The sequence below is a fragment of the Heptranchias perlo genome, chromosome 36, assembly GCF_035084215.1.
Source record: "Heptranchias perlo isolate sHepPer1 chromosome 36, sHepPer1.hap1, whole genome shotgun sequence".
Taxonomy (NCBI): Eukaryota; Metazoa; Chordata; class Chondrichthyes; order Hexanchiformes; family Hexanchidae; genus Heptranchias; species Heptranchias perlo.
Genome location: NC_090360.1, coordinates 20384634 through 20406615, shown reverse-complemented (window position 1 = coordinate 20406615; position 21982 = coordinate 20384634). Strand labels below are relative to the sequence as shown.

The 21982-nt window shown below is 46.2% G+C and overlaps 1 protein-coding gene across 4 annotated transcripts in view; it reads right to left on the bottom strand.

The window, feature by feature from the left end:
* The window catches only part of LOC137304187 (carbohydrate sulfotransferase 3-like), a 139534-nt gene that overhangs the window by 107758 nt on the left and 9794 nt on the right, over positions 1-21982 (bottom strand). For 2 of the 4 annotated variants that reach the window (XM_067972710.1, XM_067972713.1), the window contains exon 2: positions 5413-5506. The exons of 1 other annotated variant lie outside the window; for it this stretch is intronic. Coding sequence is in view for 1 of the 3 variants with exons in the window: in XM_067972713.1 (XP_067828814.1) it covers positions 5413-5417 (5 nt within the window). In the remaining 2 variants the exon portion in view is untranslated. Of the gene's footprint in view, positions 1-5412; positions 5507-11183; positions 11294-21982 lie in introns of all 4 variants that reach the window. One more of the 4 variants, XM_067972711.1, reaches the window with a different exon arrangement.

The following is a 21982-nucleotide window of genomic DNA, read 5'->3' as shown; positions in this document are numbered from 1 at the left end:
CTAACACTCTCTCAGTACACTCTCTTTGCCCCTCTTATTTTCTTTTTTAGTTCTCCCCTATACTTTCTGTATTCAGCTTGGTTCTCTACTGAATTATGAACCTGACTTTTATCATAAGGCTCCTTTTTTCAGTTTCATTTTAATCTCTATATCTTTAGTCATCCATGGAGCTCTAGCTTTGGATGCCCTTCCTTTCCACCTCGTGGGAATATCTCTAGTCTGTACCTGAACTATCTCCTCTTTGAAGGCCTCCCATTGCTCATTTACTGTTTTACCTGCCAATCTTTAATTCCAATCCACCTGGGCCAGATTCCTTTTCAACTGACTGAAATCTTCCAGTTGAGTATTTTCACATTTGATTTTTCCCTGTCCTTTTCCACGACTACTCTAAACCTAATGATATTGTGATCACTGTTTCCCAAATGCTCCCCACTGAAACCTGCTCCACTTGCCTCACTTCATTCCCCAGAACTAGATCCAGCACTGCTTCCTTCCTCGTTGGGCTGGAAACATACTGATCAAGGAAGTTCTCTTGTACACATTTCAGGAATTTCTCCCCCACTTTGCCCAGTCTATATTAGGATAATTGAAGTCCCCCATTATCACTATTCTAAAGTTCTTGCGTCTTTCTGTAATTTGCCTGCAAATTTGCTCCTCTGTCTCCTTCACACTATTTGGTGGCCTATAGTACACACACAGCAGTGTAATAGCCCCTCTATTGTTCCTTAATTCTAACCAATAGATTCTGTCTTTGAACCCTCAAGTACATCTTCCCTTTCTAGTACTGTAACAGTATCTTCGATCAATACTGCCACCTATCCCCCCTCCTTTTTTGCCCCTATCTTTCCTGAATCCCTTGTAGCCAGGAATATTAAGTGCCCAATTCTCCCCTTGTTTGAGCCAGATCTCCCTTATTGCCATTATATCATAATCCCATGTGGTGACTTGTGCCTCCAGCTCACCAACCAAATTTACCACGCTCTGTGCATTTACACACATGCACTCAAAGCCCATCTTAGACTGCCTCGCATTTCCCCCCAGTCTGATCCCTCCTATTTCTGAACTACTCTTTATTCTAATGTTGTTTGTCTCTCCCAGTCCTCTGTGCACTGTGTATCTCCTCTCTAATGCTTTATCCTGATGCCCACCTCCTGATAAATTAGTTTAAACCCTCCCCCACAGCATTAGTTAACCTCCCTGTGAGGACATTGATCTCAGCCCTATTAAGGTACAACTTGTCCATCTTGTACGGGTGCCTCCTGCCCCAGAACTGTTTCCAATGACCCAGGAATCTGAAGCCCTCCCTCCTGCACCATCTCTCCATCCACGTGTTAACCTGTCTTAGCTTATTGCTCCTATACTCACTAGCATGTGGCATTGGGAGCAATCCAGAGATTACTACCTTTGAGGTCCTTCTCTTTAACTTCCTCTCTAGCACCTGAAACTCTGTCTATAGGACCTCAACCCTTTTCCCCTTTTCCTTCCTATGCCATTGGTCCCGACATGGACCACGGCTTCTGACTGTTCAGCGATGCCCTTTACCCTGGCATCGGGGAGGCAACACGGACTGCAGCAGTTCACGAAGGCGGCTCACCACCACCTTCTCAAGGGAACATAGGAACATAAGAACAGGAGTAGGCCATTCAGTCCCTCGTGCCTGCTCCGCCATTTGATAAGATCATGGCTGATCTGTGATCTAGCTCCATATACCTGCCTTTGGCCCATATCCCTTAATACCTTTGGTTGCCAAAAAGCTATCTATCTCAGATGTAAATTTAGCAATTGAGCTAGTATCAATTGCCGTTTGCGGAAGAGAGTTCCAAACTTCTACCACCCTTTGTGTGTAGGAATGTTTTCTAATCTCACTCCTGAAAGATCTGGCTCTAATTTTTAGACTGTGCCCCCTACTCTAAAATCCCCAACCAGCGGAAATAGTTTCTCTCTATCCACCCTATCTGTTCCCCTTTGAATTAGGGATGGGCAATAAATGCCGGCCTCGCCAGCGACGCCCACATCCCATGAACGAATGAGAAAAAAACACCGTACGGGACTCACATCAGCGGTTACAGAAATGTCTGTCTATCCCTCTGACTTTCCAATCCCCTTTGATCTCTGCATTTCTACACTTTGCTGTGGCCCCCACCCCATGCAGTCATTTGCCCCGCGGTGCCGTGGATGTGCTCTGGACTGCACTCCCCCGAAGGGTCGTCATCCTCATTCAGTACTGTTTGAAAGGAATATAAAATCAGCTGCAGGGGAGGAGAAATTTGGCAACAGAACCTGCACCTGAATAAATGATCGAATTAAGGATTGACTAACAAGCACTTTGGGACGTCCTGAGGTCATGAAAGGCGCTATATAGTTCTTTAGAAAGTGCGATTCCGACTTTTTCCGCAAAGTGGATACCCCTTTAAATAAAACCCCTTTAAATAAAACTAGATGCAGAATGTGAAATCTCTGTTTTCCAGTTGATCCTCTGTTGTCCCTCTTGCTCCATTGCCAAGGACACAGGTGCCGTCTCAAGGCCGTTCACATCAGCTGCATAAATTGGGCCTCAGGGAGAACATCTTGTACATACACAGAGCATCGACATAATCACAAACAGTCGAGCCTTCAGAGCATTGGATTTTAATAAGACACCTGCTAACCATCATTGTTTTTAAGTTGCTCGACAGTTTTATCTCATCAATGAATGCTCCTCTGCCACACTCCCAGACCCAATCCCTCACCCAAAGGTCATATTGACTCCCTTCTCTTCATATAGATTCACCTTTAACTTGCCCTTGTCGGCGAATAAGGATATTAGTTTTAGCCTTTTCCCACCCGCCCCATCGCCAACAGATTTTATAATTAATAAACAAAAGCCTTTAAAGAAAATAAAAAGAAAACACACATTTCTTTAACGTTTCTATGGTTTTTCTCCTGGGTTGGTCGCAGTCAAGATTAATCTTTAACTCCTGGAGACTCCAGGACAATCCTGGAGGGTTGGCAAGCATAATGAAGGAGAAAGCTGGCCGACTGCCCGCAGGCACTCAGGTACGTTTCTGGGGGGAGGGGGTGTGGTTTTGACAAGATCACAAGGGTGGGGAGGGAAGGTGAGCAATCCTGTACCAGCGTGTGCCCCCCTTGTACCAGCGTGTTTCCCTCCTGTACTAGTGTGTGCCCCTCCTGTGCCAGCGTGCCCCTCCTGTGCCAGCGTGCCCCTCCTGTGCCAGCATGTGCCCCTCCTGTGCCAGCATGTGCCCCTCCTGTGCCAGCATGTGCCCCTCCTGTGCCAGCGTGCCCCTGTACTAGTGTGTGCCCCTCCTGTACCAGTGTGTCCCTCCTGTACCAGCATGTGCCCCTGTACCAGCATGTGCCCCTCCTGTGCCAGCGTGCCCCTGTACTAGTGTGTCCCTCCTGTACCAGTGTGCCCCTCCTGTACCAGTTTGTGCCCCCTGTACCAGTTTGTGCCCCCGTACCAGCGTGTGCCCCTCCAGTACCAGCGTGTGCCCCCTGTACCAGCGTGTGCCCCCTGTACCAGCGTGTGCCCCTCCTGTACCAGCATGTGCCCCTCCTGTACCAGCGTGTGCCCCCTGTACCAGCGTGTGCCCCCTGTACCAGCGTGTCCCCCCTGTACCAGCGTGTCCCCCCTGTACCAGCGTGTGCCCCTCCAGTACCAGCGTGTGCCCCTCCAGTACCAGCGTGTGCCCCTCCTGTACCAGCGTGTGCCCCCTGTACCAGTGTGTGCCCCCTGTACTAGTGTGTGCCCCTCCTGTACCAGCGTGTGTCCCTCCTGTACCAGTGTGCCCCTCCTGTACCAGTGTGTGCCCCCTGTACCAGTGTGTGCCCCCTGTACCAGTGTGTGCCCCCTGTACTAGTGTGTGCCCCTCCAGTACCAGCGTGTGTCCCTCCTGTACCAGTGTGCCCCTCCTGTACCAGCGTGTGCCCCTCCTGTACCAGCGTGTGCCCCTCCTGTACCAGTGTGTGCCCCCTGTACCAGCGTGTGCCCCCTGTACCAGCGTGTGCCCCCTGTACCAGCGTGTGCCCCTCATGTACCAGCGTGTGCCCCCTGTACCAGCATGTGCCCCTCCTGTATCAGTGTATGCCCCCTGTACCAGTGTGTCCCCCCTGTACCAGCGTGTCCCCCCTGTACCAGCGTGTCCCCCCTGTACCAGCGTGTGCCCCTCCAGTACCAGCGTGTGCCCCTCCTGTACCAGCGTGTGCCCCTCCTGTACCAGCGTGTGCCCCCTGTACCAGTGTGTGCCCCCTGTACTAGTGTGTGCCCCTCCTGTACCAGCGTGTGTCCCTCCTGTACCAGTGTGCCCCTCCTGTACCAGTGTGTGCCCCCTGTACCAGTGTGTGCCCCCTGTACTAGTGTGTGCCCCTCCAGTACCAGCATGTGCCCCTCCAGTACCAGCGTGTGTCCCTCCTGTACCAGTGTGCCCCTCCTGTACCAGCGTGTGCCCCTCCTGTACCAGTGTGTGCCCCCTGTACCAGTGTGTGCCCCCTGTACCAGTGTGTGCCCCCTGTACTAGTGTGTGCCCCCTGTACTAGTGTGTGCCCCTCCTGTACCAGCATGTGCCCCTCCTGTACCAGCATGTGCCCCCTGTACCAGTGTGTGCCCCTCCTGTACCAGCGTGTGCCCCCTGTACCAGCGTGTGCCCCCTGTACCAGCGTGCCCCCTGTACCAGCGTGTGCCCCTCATGTACCAGCGTGTGCCCCCTGTACCAGCATGTGCCCCTCCTGTATCAGTGTATGCCCCCTGTACCAGCGTATGCCCCCTGTACCAGTGTGTGCCCCTCCTGTACCAGTGTGTGCCCCTCCTGTACCAGCGTATGCCCCCTGTACCAGCGCGTGCCCCCTGTACCAGTGTGTGCCCCTCCTGTACCAGTGTGTGCCCCTCCTGTACCAGCGTGTGCCCCCTGTACCAACGTATGCCCCTCCTGTACCAACGTATGCCCCTCCTGTACCAACGTATGCCCCTCCTGTACCAACGTATGCCCCTCCTGTACCAGCGTGCGCCCCTCCTGTACCAGCGTGCGCCCCCTGTACCAATGTGTGTCCCTGTACCAGTGTGTGCCCCTCCTGTACCAGCATGTGCCCCTCCTGTACCAGCGTGTGCCCCTCCTGTACCAGCGTGTGTCCCTGTACCAGCGTGCCCCTCCTGTGCCAGCATGTGCCCCTCCTGTGCCTGCCAGCACACACGGTATTATTCTACACTGAAAACTAGCTACTTCTCCTTCTCTTGCTCTTTTGCCTGTGTGCCAAGGACAGATATGCTTTTTGGGTTCAGGCCAACCCACTTTAACCCCTCCTTAGACTCCATATCGTTCTGAATTAGGAGAAGTGTAATGCTGAGCGTTGCTGGCCACCAGGGGTTAGAGAGAGATATATCCACAGCCATTTCACATAGGATCGCAAGAAACTCACCTCATCAGTCAGGGCTGGATTTAGATTCTGGTTGCAGAGTTGAAAGTCAGACCAATGAGTCACCTAGCTCCTGTTTAATCTGAGGAATCAGATCCTAAAGAAAGAATAAAGTTTATTTTTATTTTGAGGGTGGAAATAGTGAAAAGTTAAAGTTCCTAAATAACGCTACTCTAAGAACCCCACATGACAAGCAGTAAAATATTCAGTTTTATGTTAACAGGCTAAATGTGTACAGATCACTTGAGACACTCACCCACAAACCATGTAATGTCAAACAGCCCATCCCAGAATCTGCAACATCTGCACCTTTCAATAAGACATGCTTTGGGCTTTCAGCAGGCCAAAGTAATCAACAGCGAGGCCCGTTTACAGAAAGTGCTGCAGCTCGTGGAAGAAATGGCTGATCACCCACAACACAGCCGTGCTCTGTAACAGGATCCTTAATCTTGCTTTCCAGAGCCAAGAGGATGTGGCTGACATCGGAAAGGCTGCAGTAGAGACGTGATTGTTCGGAGTAAAATCTGGACTAAAATAAAAACCCAAACAGGCCGACCCCTCAGAGATACCAGAAAATCAATGGGAACGAACTTCACCTCCAAACAAGAAATCGGTTGCTGGAGTGAGGATTAAGTAACTAGCTTGTAACTATTTCTACTATAGGCAGGGGTGTAACCACACCAGCGTTGTGTTAACTGGCATATAGACATCTGACAGCTGGAAAGGGTTTACTTCAAGGAAGATCACATGGAACAAATGTTGATCATGATTGTAAATGGAAACATTGAATGTATTCTGGCTGGTGTGGAAGGGATGCTCTCGAGATTGGTGCTGGAGTAGAGTATCTTGTACCACACTACGTTCCATTGGCTCCCCCCACCCCTTCATCCTCACTGACCTACACTGGCGCCCTGTCCCCCAGCGCATAGAACGATTAATCCTCACCCTAATCTTCAAACCCCTCCATGGACTCATTTCACCACACCTTCGCAACCTCCTCTTAAATCCTTCCCAAAATTTTCAGTCCTCCAACTCTCACCTTCTGTGCATCCCCTTCCTTCACCTTCAGCCCACCACAGCCTTCTGCGGCCTCGGCCCCTCTCTCTCTGGAACTCACTCCCTGAACTGTTCAGCCTTTTTTTTCTCTCTCTCTCTCTCTCTCCACTGTTTAAAGTTTTCTTAAAAATACTTGTTTTTGACCGAGCGTTTGGTCAACTCTCCCACCGTAGCCCAGTGCCTGTTACTATTTATTTTTCCCTCTGTAACTGTACCCTGGGACGATCTTCTAAGTTAAAGGTGCTACAGATTGTCGAGTAGGGAGCTTTACTCTGCATCTAACTGTGCTGCACCTGAGCTGGGAGTGTTTGCTGCTTACGCTGGGTGTCACAGCCATGAAGCAATAGCTAGAGCGAACAGGATGTTAGGGTTTATTTACAGGACAATTGACTATAAGACAAAGCATATTATTGTGACCTTGTACAAGGCCTTGGTTAGGCTTCAATTAGAATACTGCGCCCAGTTTTGGTCTCCTCACATGGTGGGTGATAATGAGGCTTTGGAAAGGGTACAGAGGAGGGCCACTAGACTCATTCCCAGTTTGCAGCATCTTAGTTATCAAAATGGGCTCAAAGAGCTGGGACTCTATACTTTAGAGAAGCGTAGACTTAGGGGTGACGAGGTTTATAAACTGATGGAAGGGATTAGATTGTGTTTGTGTAGACAGTTTGTTTCACTAAATATGTTAGGGAGGACCAGAGGTCACAATCTCAAGTTACTTCAGGTCAGAACTAGGTTAGGAGAGTCTTCTTTTCCCAGAGAGGTGTGGCCCTCTGGAACAGGCTGCCAGCTCATGCAGTAAACATTGATTCACTGAATTCCTTCAAGCGAGAGCTAGACCTGTTTCTGGCTGGGGCGGAGACCTCCTCATACAAGAGATAGGTATTTGGTGACATTAATCAGAGCCAGAGTGGTCTCCTGGAATAGGTTCAATCGCCTAAGAGGGTCAGAGGAAATATTCCAGATATTTTCTCCTAATTGACCTGGGTTTTTACCTGGTTTTACACCTCTGCCAGGAGATTACACGGCTCTCGGATGGGGTGGGGAGTGTATGTGTTGTGATGCACAAGGTATCACAGCGATGAGGGACAGGTTGGATGGACCAGTAGGTCTTTTCCTGCCCGTCATTTTTCAAATGCTCATATGTTCGTATTCCATTGTTCCAAATATCCTGCGGCCTTGAATTCCCTCTATAACTGTACCCACAGACATGTGTAGCCTTGGCGCAAACCAATTACGGGGGCTAAAAGATCGCAGAAATTTGGGGAGTGAGTGAGCTACGCACTTAACTACAACACACCCCAAATCTCTCTGTTCTTTTACGCCCGTCTATCAATCCCTCCGCCCAAACGTCACTCCATCCACAAAACCGTCCCCGGCCCCCAAGTTACAGAGCCTCATATACGAGTTTCCCGCAATTTCATTTGCTCGGAGATTCTCTTCAAATTATCACCAGAGTTTCAGGCTCAGCCGGAAACAAAAGTCATTCCTTCTGGTGTTTTATTGCAGTGCTTTTTTGAGCGTTTATTTTTTATTTTTCCTCACTGAGAGCTGCTCTGTATTTTCTGTTTCTTTCAATGTATTTTTATAGCAAAAGTCACATTAAAAATTGAAAAGCTTCCCTGATTCCAGATTCTTAAAAGTGTCTGATGTGCATGAATGATGTGTGAATCAGTTGAAACTTTTTACACTTGAAGAGAAATCTACTTCCCTTAGGCCCTGACTGATTACGCTGATTTCCACCCATTTTACGTTTGGGCGTATTCCAATGAGATTGGGAGGAAATTTGAGCGTAACTTGACCTCGGCAGAATGTGCACAGGATTCAGCTCATTTTTGGTCTAACTTCCAGGTTGTGCCCAAGGAGGAAATTCCAGGCCTATGTGTTAGCTCAAGCTCAGTTGGCAACACCCTCAATCTCAGTGTCAGAGGACTGCGTGTTCGAAACCCACATCAGGACTTGAATTTATAATCAGCCTTGGCACTCCAGTACACCACTGAGGGGGTGCTGCACTGAAATTTTAAATCACCAAAAAACAAATTAACTGGACATTCAACTCTTTGTTCTTGGTAGTATGTTGCTGATCTTTTTAAATACATTTATTCTTGGGATTGGGCAATGCTGGCAAGGCAATATTTATTGCCCATCACTAGTTGTAATTAAGAATGAATCATGTTGTATGGGACTGGAGTCACATGTAGGTCAAACCAGGTAGGTTCCCTTATCTGATGGGCATAACAACAACAATTTGCATTTATATAGTGCCTTTAGCATAGTAAAACATCCCAAGGCGCTTCACAGGAGCGTATCAAACAAAATTTGACACCGAGCCACATAAGGAGATATTAGGACAGGTGTCCAAAAGCTTGGTCAAAGAGGTAGGTTTTAAGGAGCATCTTAAAGGAGGAGAGAGAGGTAGAGAGGTTTAGGGAGGGAATTCCAGAGGTCAGGGCTGAGGCAGCTGAAGGCACGGCCGCCAATGGTGGAACTTGTCAAAAGGAACGTTGAAAGAGGAGATGTGTAGGTTGATTCATTGCTCTCCATATCTAAACAGCAGGGTGGGGAGGAGGGGGACAATACAGAAAGCAAACAGGACACTGCGTTACATTGTCAAATCAGTTCACTTCAAATCCCCAGAGGAGATGCACAAGGCCCTGGTCAGGCTGCACTGCAGTACTGCATTCTGTTCTGGCCTCCATGATCTACATACCTACTGACCATCCATTGGTTAGGCACCAACTGGAGTATTGTGTCCAAATCTGGACACCACACTTTAGGAAGGATGTCAAGGCCTTAGAGAGGGTGCAGAGGAGATTTACCAGAATGGTACCAGGGATGAGGGACTTCAGTTAAATTGAGAGACTGGAGAAGCTGGGTCATTCTCCTTACAGCAGAGAAGGTTAAGAGGAGATTTGATAGAAGTGTTCAAAATCATGAAGGAATTTGATAGAGTAAATAAGGAGAAACTGTTCCCATTGGCGGAAGGGTCGGTAACCAGAGGACACAGACTAAAGGTGATTGGCAAAAAAAAGAGGCGACATGAGGAATAAGCAATTTACGCAGCGAGTTGTTATGATCTGGAACGCGCTGCCTGAAAGGGCGGTGGAAGCAGATTCAATAGTGACTTTCAAAAGGGAACTTTATAAATACTTGAAGGGGTAACATTTGCAGGGCTGTGGGGAAAGAGCAGGGGAGTGGGACTAATTGGATAGATCTTCCAAAGAGCCGGCACAGGCGCGATGGGCTGAATGGTCTCCTGTGCTGTATCATTCTATGATCCTATTTAATTGGACAGACAGCGTTTGGACCCTTGTAACCATCTCCTTGCTTGATTCAATCGCCTTGTTTCATCTCCGCAAATGAGGTACTGACTGCCTGTGGGCTCCTTTTAACTTGTATTATTGCAGAGATTTACATTGACATTACAAATGGCCATTCAGCCCAACCAGTCCATATAGGCTTTAATCCTCCACATGAGCAGTAGTTCTAATCCCATGAACCTGCCGTGTTCCCATATCCCTTAATTCCCCTTTCCTTCAACCTGATATCTAACCTACTCTTAAATGCTGACTTTGGGGGTGATTTTAAACCCCAAGAACGGGCGGGTTGGGGGAAGCCTGTACTTTTACGCACCCAAGTTACACCCGGAAATAAAGCCGGGTTGTGGACGCGACCCAAAAAACAACTATTTTCAACTCCCACCCGTCCCCAACCCACCCATTCTTGGGGGTTAAAATCACCCCCATGGTCTCTGCTTTGATCATTAACTCCGCTAATGTCTTCCATGGCCTCACAAACCTCCGTGTAAAAAAGTTTCTCCTACCCTCCGTCTTAAATCTTTTACGTTTAATCTTACATCTGTGTCCCCTTGTTCTGGGCCCCTCAACCACTGGAAACAATCTGTCGCACATTCTGTTCATTGTGTGGTTCTAAATTTTGAAACAGCTTTTTTTAAAAACAAAGATTAAGGTGGAATATTTCAAGTAGACTTTAATTTTTGAATGTATCTGCCTTTAATGAGCCAAGTAAGCAGGGTAAGGTTGTATGATTGTTAATCCACCACTGCTAAAGATTGTGAGCACGTTTTTTTTCTGCAAGTGATAGAATGCAGCTCAAGTGACAAGAAGGCTGCATCCTACTGCACTTTCAGTGTAAAGCTTGTTTGCACATGTCATAAGCATATATTCAAGGCTGAGCTGTCAGAGCTTTTTGGGGCTGTGTCAATTTTTTTTAAACTATTGAATCATCTTTGGCAATTTTCTAGGTTGGCATCAATTCTGGCACCAATGCCCTACTGTCAACCACTCAACAACTTGCATTTATATAGCGCCTTTAACATAGTAAAATGCCTCAAGGTGCTTCACAGGAGCGTGATCCAACAAATGTTGACACTGAGCCAAAGGAGAAGATATCAGGGCGGCTGACTAAAAACTTGGTCAAAGAGGTAGGTTTTAAGAAGCCTCTTAAAGGAGGAGAGAGAGGTTTAGGAAGGGAATTCCAGAGCTTAAGGCCTTGATGGCTGAAGGCACGGCCGCCAATGTTGGGGTGAAGGGAGTGGGGGATGTGTTAGAGACCAGAGTTAGAGGAGGGTTTTAGAGACTAGAGAAGGTTACTCAAGCTATTGCTCCCCCATGCATGGAAATAGGCAGATTAGAATATTCACATGGCAGTGTTCTGAGCAGATGTGGTTGAACTGCTGGCAGTGATGGGGGACTTACCGCTTTTTCACCAATACATGGAGGGCAGAGCATTCCTTCCCCACTCAGAGTTCTGTATAAACCAAAGACCTGCTGCACCACATAACGTCCAATAGTGCTAACTGGTGGAGCTGTCAACAATGGGTAAATGTTAAGAGTGAGATTGATAAGCCCATTTAAACACACGCCTATTTTTGAAGAGTGAGAACATCAATATAGGACACTTTTGGAAGCCAGAATGAATGAGACTTTGACGGTCTGAGCTGACTGCAAAATAAAATCTGGAAAGGTTGTCAGTTCCAAGCATCAGTGGACAAGGTGGAACCAGAAATGGGCCAAGATGATTTTAGTTACAAGCAAGAGGAAAATGAAGGCCATTGAGTCACCATGAGTAAGTTGCGTCGTCCCACACTGAGCTGTGTTGTAACGATACCACTTGCAGTGAAAAGCTCCATTGCCATTGCATTTCCTGTGTACGTCATCACTGGTTCCACGCCAATTCTTTTCCAAATTGTTTCCTTGCCCACCCTGTAGATGTTGACTCTGACTGAGGTCATGGTTTCTGGCAACCAGCACCTCCCCAAGTGGCCATTCATCATGTGTAAGGCTGGACAGTAGAGGATTTCCAATCACTTTCACTGGCTGTGCAGATACACGATGGACGTGGGGAACAGTGGGGTGAGCAGGCCTTTGGCGGGGCTATATGGGGGCTGCCTAGCAGTAGAGCAAACTCGGAAAACCTACGGTTCCAGGAGACTGCAGTTCCGAGGCCTGCAGCTCTTCAACTGTGGTAGGCTTCCCCATCTGGGAACTGTACTGTACTGGGAGTGCTTGGATTGCATTGAAAGAAAGAAAGACTTGAATTTATATAACGCCTTTCACAACCTCAGGACGCCCAAAGCACTTTACAGTTAATGAAGCAGTCAGTGTTGTAACGTAGGAAATGCGGCAGCCAGTTTGCGCACAGCAAAATCCCATTAACAGTAATGTGATAATGGCCAGATAATCTTTTTTTGCCAATGTTTGTTGAGGGATAAATATTGGCCGGGACACCGGGGAGAACTCCCCTGCTCCTCTTTGAAATAGTGCCATGGGATTTTTTACCTGAGAGGGCAGACGTGGCCACGGTTTAATGTCTCATCCGAAAGACGGCACCTCCGACAGTGCAGCACGAAAGGAGTGTCAGCCTGGATTTTGTGCTTAAGTCTGTGGAGTGGTGCTACCAACTGAGTCACTGAGGAGCACCATCGAGAGGAGGTAAACAGATCTTTGCAATAGCTTACAATAACTCAGTCTTGGACTTCCACGCTGCAGAGCCAAGCATTAATAAAGCCCCATTCATTCACTGGAGACGGTGAAACATTTTAATTGGCGACACACATTCTTGATCAAGTGCAGCAAGATGCTGGTTGAGGGGAATACAAGCAGCACTATGTTGCAATATCTGTAGTGTGTGTTTGGATTAGCAAGCCCAGTGTGACCCCGACTACATAAACAGTGACAGAAACAAGTTATTATAGAGTAGCCCAAGTTGCCAGTGTATTATGGGTCTTGTTCTGTCAATGCTCCAGCTCTACCAAGAGTTTCATTTACAAGTTTTAAATCACACTTATTAGTTCAATATCAGTGCACAGTTGGAAGGAAAAAAAAACTTGCATTTATATAGCACCTTTTACTACCCAAAGTGCTTCACAGCCAATGAAATACTTTTAAAAGTGCAATCACTGTGATGTAGGAAACGTGGCCGTCAATTTGCTCACTGCACATAGCAATGAGATAAATGATCACATCATCTGTTTTTAAGGGATAAATATTGGCTAGGACATGGGGAAAACTCTCCTGCTTTTCTTCAAATTGTGCCATGGGATCTTTTAGGTCCACCCGAGAGGGCAGACAGGGCCTCAGTTTAACATCTCATCCGAATGTTGGCACCTCTAACAGTGCAGCACTCCCTCAGTACTGTACTGGAGTTATCAGCCTAGATTATGTTCTCAAGTCTCTGGAGTGGGGCTTGAACCCACAAATTTTCATGACTCAGAGGTGAGAGTGTTACCACTAAGACTCCTTTAAATTTGTGAACGTCTGGTGAGGAACAGGGATCGGTTTGTTTGTGATGCCCCACCCCCCCACCACTCCACTCCCCCATAGTTACATAGTCTGTTGACAATTACACAAACATGAAGAGCGACCACTATGGGGGAGTTCCCAGAAGCTGCCCACTGAGCGAAGGCTGACAGCTCGCAAAATACCGAGAACCCCGCACATGCTGAATGTTGGTTAAATACAAGATGACACACAGATTCCCCCGATGGCTTAGGAGGTAAAGGCATCACCTAGTGTGTTAAGAGAAGGTCCTATTTTCAATCCCAATCTCAGCTCAGGCACTGTTTGGGGTGCTACAATTGGCCCCAGTTCTCCTGAAATAGGGAAGAGCAAAGCCCGCCAGGCTAGGACCACCTGATCACTATCCAGTGGTAATTGCTGGAAAAGGACCCTAATATGTGAACATCAGGATAAGATGTGATTGGGCCTGCCTGTGATCCCTCCCAGGGTAGAAAAGTCTGGACCATCATATGAAGAGTGGTAGTCAGACTCAACAGCTTCTCCTGGGAATCTGTTCCACATATTCAATACTTTGAGGCTTTGCCCTAACATTTAGTCTCTTTTGGCATTGAAATGGCCCATTAGGCCCATGGTACCTTAATCAACAACCCAACCTCGCAACATATGGGTTAAATTACAATCTATAGAACAAATTCAACTGAGTCCAATGATTCCAGTTTGAACCCGGTATATTTTTGGCTGCATTCATGGGGGAAGGGAAACAACATTCAAAGCGGGGGTGGGGAGGCGGTGAAGGGAGGGGAGGGTTACTGGAGGAAGCAGTGTCTGGGCTTTGGAAGAACTTCAACCAGATGGATGTATATCCCACGGCACTATTCGAAGAACAGTGGGGGAGTTCTCCCGGTGTCCCGGCCAACATTTATCCTTCAACCAACATCCCCAAAAAACAGATTATCTGGTCATTATCTCATTGCTGTTTTGGGGACCTTGCTGTGCACAAATTGGCTGCTGTGTTTCCCTAAAACAGTGACTACACTTCAAAAGTACTTCATTGGCTGTAAGGCGCTTTGGGAGATCCTGAGGTGGTGAAAGGTGCTATAGAAATGCAAGTTCTTTCTTTCTTTAACAGGAAAAGAAGCCACTCATTGGAGATTCCTCCCACCTTGAAAAACAGGCAATGAACTGGTCAGCTCAACACCTAATGTTTCAACAGCAGCCAGGAAGATTGAGAAGGCTCGTCGAGTGTTCTGGTGCCACTGGGAGCTGGGTTTGAATTTCAGCCAGACTGATGATGTAGATTTAAGGATCCTCAGAGGACGGTGTTTGGACATTTCTACCTGCTGCATTGACAGAGTTCCAATCTTTCAGATCAGACATTAAACTGAGGCCCAATCTGCCTGCTCAGGCAGACGGTAAAGATCCCATGGGATTATTTGATAAAGAACGGGGAGTTCTCCCAGCATCCTGGCCAATATTCCTCCCTCAACCAACACCACCAAAAGTAGATTATCTGCCATTCATTCGTCTGCCGTTTGTTGGACCTTGCTGTGCACAAATACCTAATGTCCTTCAGGAAAAGAAACCTGCCATCCTTACCGGGTCTGGGCTTATATGTGACTCCAGTCCCACACCAACATGGTTGACTCTTAACTGCCCTCCGAAGTAGCCTAGCAAGCCACTCAGTTGTTCAAGGGAAACACAGGATGGGCAATAAATGCCAGCCTTGCCAGCGACGCCCACATCTCAAGAATGAAGAAAAAAAATCGGCTACCGCATTTGCCTACATAGCATCAATGACTTTGAGGAGTCCTGAGGATGTGAAAGGTGCAGAATAAATGCCAGCTCTTTACTTAGCTCCTTGTGAGGGCGAAGCCACTGCACAAATTAAGCACCAATTGGCACAAAGATAGCTTGGCTTTAAAATGAAAAGTGAACTCCAGGAAAGAGCAATCTCCTGGGGACAGGATTAAAGAGGCATCATCTTCATACAGAATCTTTGTTTCAAAGTTGGAGGGGGAGAAAAGACACAATAACGTATTTCAATCCAATTGACATCATTACATCACCAGGTAGATTTTCTTCTTTTTCGACTGGGCATAAAGTATCAGTTGGGTTGAGCGCACAGAAGAAATGGGGCCAGTAGGATCATGTGTCCTAACAGAGCCTGCCCAATTACCTTCCATTTCAATTAGTCGAAGGGAAATGAGGTAGATTTGCTTATGGGTGTGGGTGGTGCATTCATTTAGCTGCTAAATATGTGGTGAAGTATTACAAACTTATCCTTTTCTCAGAAAATCAAGGAAGCCCAGTGTACTTTTAGAATTCAGTACACAAACTCATTCAAAATGTCTTTTACTCCTATTAATGGATTGATACAACTAACTGCACTGGATTGTCTCAACTCCTGGAAAACTCAATCCAATGGTCTTGAGGCAAAGAATTCACAATGCAAAAAATTCTGGGCCTCTTGCAGATCAAATCTATGCAACACATTATTCCAATTTTCAATTTATACTTTTGTTTCTTTTGCGTCAATTTTTGTGCTGTTAGGTGTCAGCCGTGGCTCAGCACTCTCGCCTTTGAGTCAGAAGGCGGGTTCATGTTCCACTCCAAACTTCAGCACATAATCCAGGCTGACACTTCAGTGCAGTACTGAGGGAGTGCTGCACTGTCGGAGGTGCCGTCTTTCAGATGAGACGTTAAACCGAGGCCCCGTCTGCCCTCTCAGCTGGATGTCAAAGATTCCGTGGCACTTGTCCTGGCCAACATTTATCCCTCAACCAACGTCACCAAAAAACAGATTACCTGGTCATTATCTCATTGCTGTTTGTGGGATCTTGCAGTGCGCAAATTGGCTGGTCCGTTTCCTACATTACAGCAGTGACCACATTTCAAAAAGTATTTAATTGGCTGTAAAGCGCTTTGGGATGTCCTGAGGTCGTAAAAGGCGCTATATAAATGCAAGTTCTTTCTTTCTTTCAAGTGATATCAGTCTTGGAGAATGGAACACAGAGCCTTCACCATCAAGTACCCGGAGATAGATAGAGCACAGTTAGATGCAGAGCGAAGCTCCCTCTACTCTTCCCTAAGAATGTTCCTCATCCTTGCTCCGCCAGTCTTGACAATTTGCCTTACCCTACACCATCCACGCTGTAAACTCTCTGCATGACAGTGCCAAATTTGGTAACAATTAGTGAGGATTTAGAGGCTGTTTAGTGGTGTGGGCCTGTGGCCATGAAGAGCTGGCTTAAGTCTGGCCAAACTCATTTCACAAAGGATAGTCAGCAGACAAAATTTTCATCCCATTGGTACGGGCTGGGTTTGAACCCAGATCCCAGAGGTGAAAGGCACATTTTACCAAGTTGATAGCTCTATAAATGAGAATTAGAAAAGAGAGTCTCTCAGGTTGATGACTGTGTCTGTATCATTGCACCTACACTGTACTAAGCCAGATGGAATGCACATTTAAACCTCAGCTCATAAGTTCCAAAACATTGGAAATAAATCCTTCTTAGGTCCAAAGTTTAGCAGTGTACAAGCAATCAAGAAGATTTTTTTTTTTAAATCAAAAGCAAATTACTACGGATGCTGGAAATCTGAAATAAAAACAGAAAATGCTGGAAATACTCAGCAAGTCAGGCAGCATCTGTGCAGAAAGAAACGTTTCAGGTCGATGATCCCTCATCAGAACTTTTAAGTGACGGATAATGGCATTTACGTGTATTGTTCGATCTACTAGAAGAAATTATAGCTATCACAAAATTTTCTGCCAAATTTTGCATAGGGCCTGAACATCACAAACTTTTAACAGTGAAAAATTCCCAAATTACAGGAAATCTCAGTGTGCTTTTGAAAGTTCCTCAGAAAACCCTTTGCTATTCCGACAGCAGTGAGTGATTGGAATTAGGGAGCTTTATTTATAAAGGCGCAGCTGCTAGCAAAAGAGTAAGTCTGTTCTTTCAGATCAACTCTCCGAACTAGTGGGAGAAGGTTAATTGAATCACACGTTGGGGCTTTTAAAAAACTTGTGTTTCCTTGGTCTTCAAACTAAATGCAAGATGAGAAACGGAAATTAGGGCGGATGCTGCTCGGGAAATGTTAAAATTAAGTTCACGCAAAGCAAACAATTCTCTCGGTGCAAATGAATCAAATGTCTCGCGGCAAAATTAATTTTGCATGAAGGTGCTGGCTCCTTGGACCATACAAAATAATCTCTGCGCTAATAGTTCCACATTTTCAGCACTGCCTTGTTGTGGATTCACACAGCTGACAGGAGTGCTGAGATCTATGAGAGTCCTGCCCCATTTTCCACACATCAGAAAACAAGAATATTGGTGCTGTGCAATTAGATAGCCTGCTTTAAAGAAGTATTCCAGTCGTTTAATCCCTCCCCCTAGATGAACTACTGCAGCTGTCTCTCAAATATCCCCTACAAGTCATTACACACCATTAAGGGTCCCTTCAGCACTGGCTCTCGCTGCATGTAGTCCACTTCCTTATCCTTCTTTCCCGTCAGGATATTCCCTCCTCCCCCACCCCAGTTGAACTTTTTGCCACTTGCCTGGGAGCAGGGGTAGGCCATTCAGCCCCTCGAGTTTGTTCTGCCATTCAATTAAAGAAAGACTCGCATTTATCTAGCACCTTTCACAACCTCAGGACGTCCCAAAGCACTTTACAGCCAATGAATTAGATCATGGCTAATCTGCACCTCAGCTCCAAGATCTTTACTCAGTGCGTTCTCCTTGAAATGCAACATAACTTGGTGTGAAGAAATCTGATGCATCATCTCATCATTATTATTGAATCTGCTTGCACCACCATTACTCGCTGCGTAAAAAGAATTCTCCTCATCTCGCATCTGGTTCTGTTGCCAATTACCTTAAATCTGTGTCCTCTGCATACTGACCATCCTGACAGTAGAAACAGTTTCTCCTTATTTATTCTATCAAAACCCTTCATGATTTTTGAACGCCTCTATTAAATCACCCCTTAACCTTCTCTGCTCTAAGAAAATCCCCAGCTTCTCTTGTCTCTCCACTTAACTGGAAGTCCTGCATATGCCCTGCATCAGTGTACAAGTCAAGCCAATAATGTGCCCTTGGTACAGCAAAATCTCTCCAGCCACTTCTTCAACTTTCTCTTCCAAGCCCACCTGGTCAATGGATTTGTTGGTGTTGATGCTCAGCACTTTCCAATGTTGATGCTCAGCACTTTCCAATGAGCGATGTTGTTCATAAGCAGGACTACTATAGCAAAGATGATGCAGGAGAGTCATAGAATGGTTACAGCACTGGAGGAGGCCATTTGGCCCATCGAGCCTGTGCCGGTTCTTTGTAAGAGCAATCCAGTTGGTCGTACTCCCCCGCTCTTTCCCTCGTAGCCCTGCAAATTTTTTCCCTTCAAGTATTTACCCAATTCCTTTTTGAAAGCCACGACTGAATCTGCTTCCACCACCCTTTCAGGCAGCGCATTTCAGATCATAATTTCTCGCTGTGTAAAAAAGTTTTTCCTCATGTCACCTTTGGTTCTTTTGCCAATTACCTCAAATCTGTGTCTTCTGGTTCTCGACCCTTCTGTCAATGGGAACAGTTTCTCTTTATTTAATTTATCTAAACCCTTCATGATTTTGAACATTTCTATTAAATCGCCTCTCAACAAGGGACAATCAGCATCTCAACCTCCAAGCACCCCACAGTTCACTCACTAACCTGTGGCAGGAGTGGATTTGTTCACCGGCAAAACTTCCTGATTGAATGAAATTGTCACACCAGGAAAAATAAGAGAATCCACCTGGTCACATCTCTGATGCAACCACATCAATCTTCCAAATCTAGGCTCGCCATTGGCTAGCAAGCCAGCCTTTAATCCTGACTTTCAACCAATGAAAACCCTTTCTCAAAATAAAATTTGCCCCCATCACCAAAATGGACAGTAGCAACAAGGGGACAGAAGAGTGATTTTTTTAATTTGAAATATTTAACACGAGAGAAACAAGTTAGGGCAAGAGAAATAGGTGGAAAAAAGATGGGAGAGATCAGGATGGTGGGATTAGTCTTAGATTGCTCTGGAAAAGAGCCAGCACAGACACAATGGGCCGAGTAGATTCTTTCCGTGCTGCAAACTTACAAGTTTGCAAGAATAAGAAAACAAAAAAAGAGAAAATAAGGAAGGAAACAGAAGATAAAGGGATGACAGGTGAGTACAGGCAAGGTTTTTTTTATTTTTATATGAAGTTGTGTTTTAGACGTTTAATCAGTAGTTTAGAGTTAATCCAACAGCTACTCCTGATGCCCGAGAACCTCGTTAGTGTGAATGCTTATTTCTGCAGTAGTGTGTGAGCCGGAGACAAAAGGAAGACTGAAAAAGAAAAAAGACTTGCATTTATATAGCGCCTATCAAGACGTCCCAAAGGGCTTTACAGCCAATTAAGTATTTTTGAAGTGCAGTAATATAGGAAACGCGGCAGCCAATTTGCGCACAGCAAGCTCCCACGAACAGCAATTAAATAAATGACCAGATCATCTGTTTTTGTTAGGTGTTGGTTGAGGGATAAATGTTGGCCAGGACACTGGGGAGAACACCCTTGCTCTTCTTTGAATAGTGTCAAAGCATCTTTTATATCCACCTGAGAGGGCAGACTGGGCCTCAGTTCTACATCTCATCCGAAAGACGACACCTCCGACAGGGCTGCTCTCCCTCAGTACTGCACTGAAGTTTCAGCTTAGATTATGTGCTCAATCTCTGGAGTGGAGTTTCCCTTCATCTGCTGGCAACTGAAGGGTTAATAGACCCCTTTCACTCGTGCTGCCATGGTGTCAGCCCTGGCTCAGTGGCAGCACACTCCCCTCTGAATCAGAAGATTGTGGGTTTAAGTCCCACTCCAGAAACTTGAGCACATAATCTAGGCTGACACTCCCAGTGCAGTACTGAGGGAGTGCTGCACTGTTGGAGGTGCCATCTTTTGGATGAGATGTTAAACCGAAGTCCCTCCTGCCCTCTCAGGTGGGCATAAAAGATCCCATGGCACTATCTTGAAGAAGAGCAGGGGAGTTCTCCCCGGTGTCCTGGCCAATGTATTTCCCTCATCCAACATCACTAAAAACAGATTATCTGGTCATTATCACATTGCTGTTTGTGGGACCTTGCTGTGCGCAAATTGGCTGCCACGTTTCCTATATTACAACAGTGACTACTTTTCTTTGGCTGTAAAGCGCTTTAGGACGTCCTGAGATTGTGAGAGGTGCTATATAAAGGCAAGTTCTTTCTCCTATTTCTTGCTGTGGATGCTCCAAACAACATCCTCTGGCTTTCTGTTGCTGAGCTGGAAAAACATTTGACTGACAAATCAGGAATTACTGATAGACTCAGGGAGAGCATCCCCTCCCCTCAACATGAATTAGGGAAGTCTAGGCAGTCTGTCCATGGGCTGTGTAGGTGTGAACCATGAAGCCTTGGGGGCAGTATATAAATCCATGATCTCACTGACCTACATATATCTTCGATCTTAAGTTGCAGGTATTAACAGATCTTGATTTAGGATTTATCCACCAATGAGGTAATAATGTCAAGACCTGCCCTTTCCAAACCTTCAGGCCCAAGAGAACTCAAACTGGACAAACTGCACAAATAGAACTGAGTTGTCTGGGCTTCAAGCGCCAAAGTATCAGTTAGGGGGCCACAGTTTGAGTTCTGCTGACATAGACCATACTGGGCAATCACACTGAGAGGTTGTTCACCCACACAATGCTCACTTGCTGTACAGGATCATGGATGATCCTGGTGCTAAAAGTGTTAAATTATGAGGACAGGTTGCATAGACGAGGCTTGTATTCCCTTGAGTGTAGAAGATTAAGGGGTGATCTAGTTGAGGTGTTTAAGATGATTAAAGGAGTTGATAGGGTAGACAGAGAGAAACTATTTCCTCTGGTGGGGGAGTCCAGAACAAGGGGGCGTAACCTTAAAATTAGAACTAAGCCGTTCAGGGGTGATGTCAGGAAGCACTTCTTCACACAAAGGATAGTGGAAATCTGGAACTCTCTCCCTCAAAAAGCTGTTGAGACTGGGGATCAACTGAAAATTTAAAAACTGAGATTGATAGACTTTTGTTAGGCAAGGGTGTTAAGGGTTACGGAACCAAGATGAGTAGATGAAATTAAGATACAGATCAACCATGATCTAATTGAAGGGTGAAACAGACTCGAGGGGCTGAATGGCCTATTCCTGCTCCTATGTTCCTAGGAAACATAATTCATTGCCTGTTCAGGGTACTTTTAGTTCATACTCCAAATGACAAAAGGATTCTTGGTAATGTGGGAGAACTTTCACCACACGGACTGCAGCGGTTCAAGAAGGCGGCTCACTGCCACCTTCTCAAGGGCAATTAGGGATGAGCAATAAATGCCGGCCTCGCCAGCGACGCCCACGTCCCATGAACTAATAAAAAAAAAATCTATATTGAATTTTTAAATTTGTTGCCTAGGATTTTATTTTGATTTAAACTGAACGTCAGTTGCAAAATTCTGATGGGATTTGCATTTTCAAAATTAGCCGACAACCATTGGAGGGTAATTCAACTGCAGTTTTAGTGAAACTAACTTAAGGTAAGAATCTATGGAATGAGTAAGAGGATGTTTTTCCCTTGGAGAAATGTCCTTTCTACAGGTTAACACAGCCTTTGTTCCCTGTTCCTGGTCTGTTCCATCCTCAAAATTCTGTATTTATCTACCAGCTTGTCCAAGATGAATTGCTCAGTTATA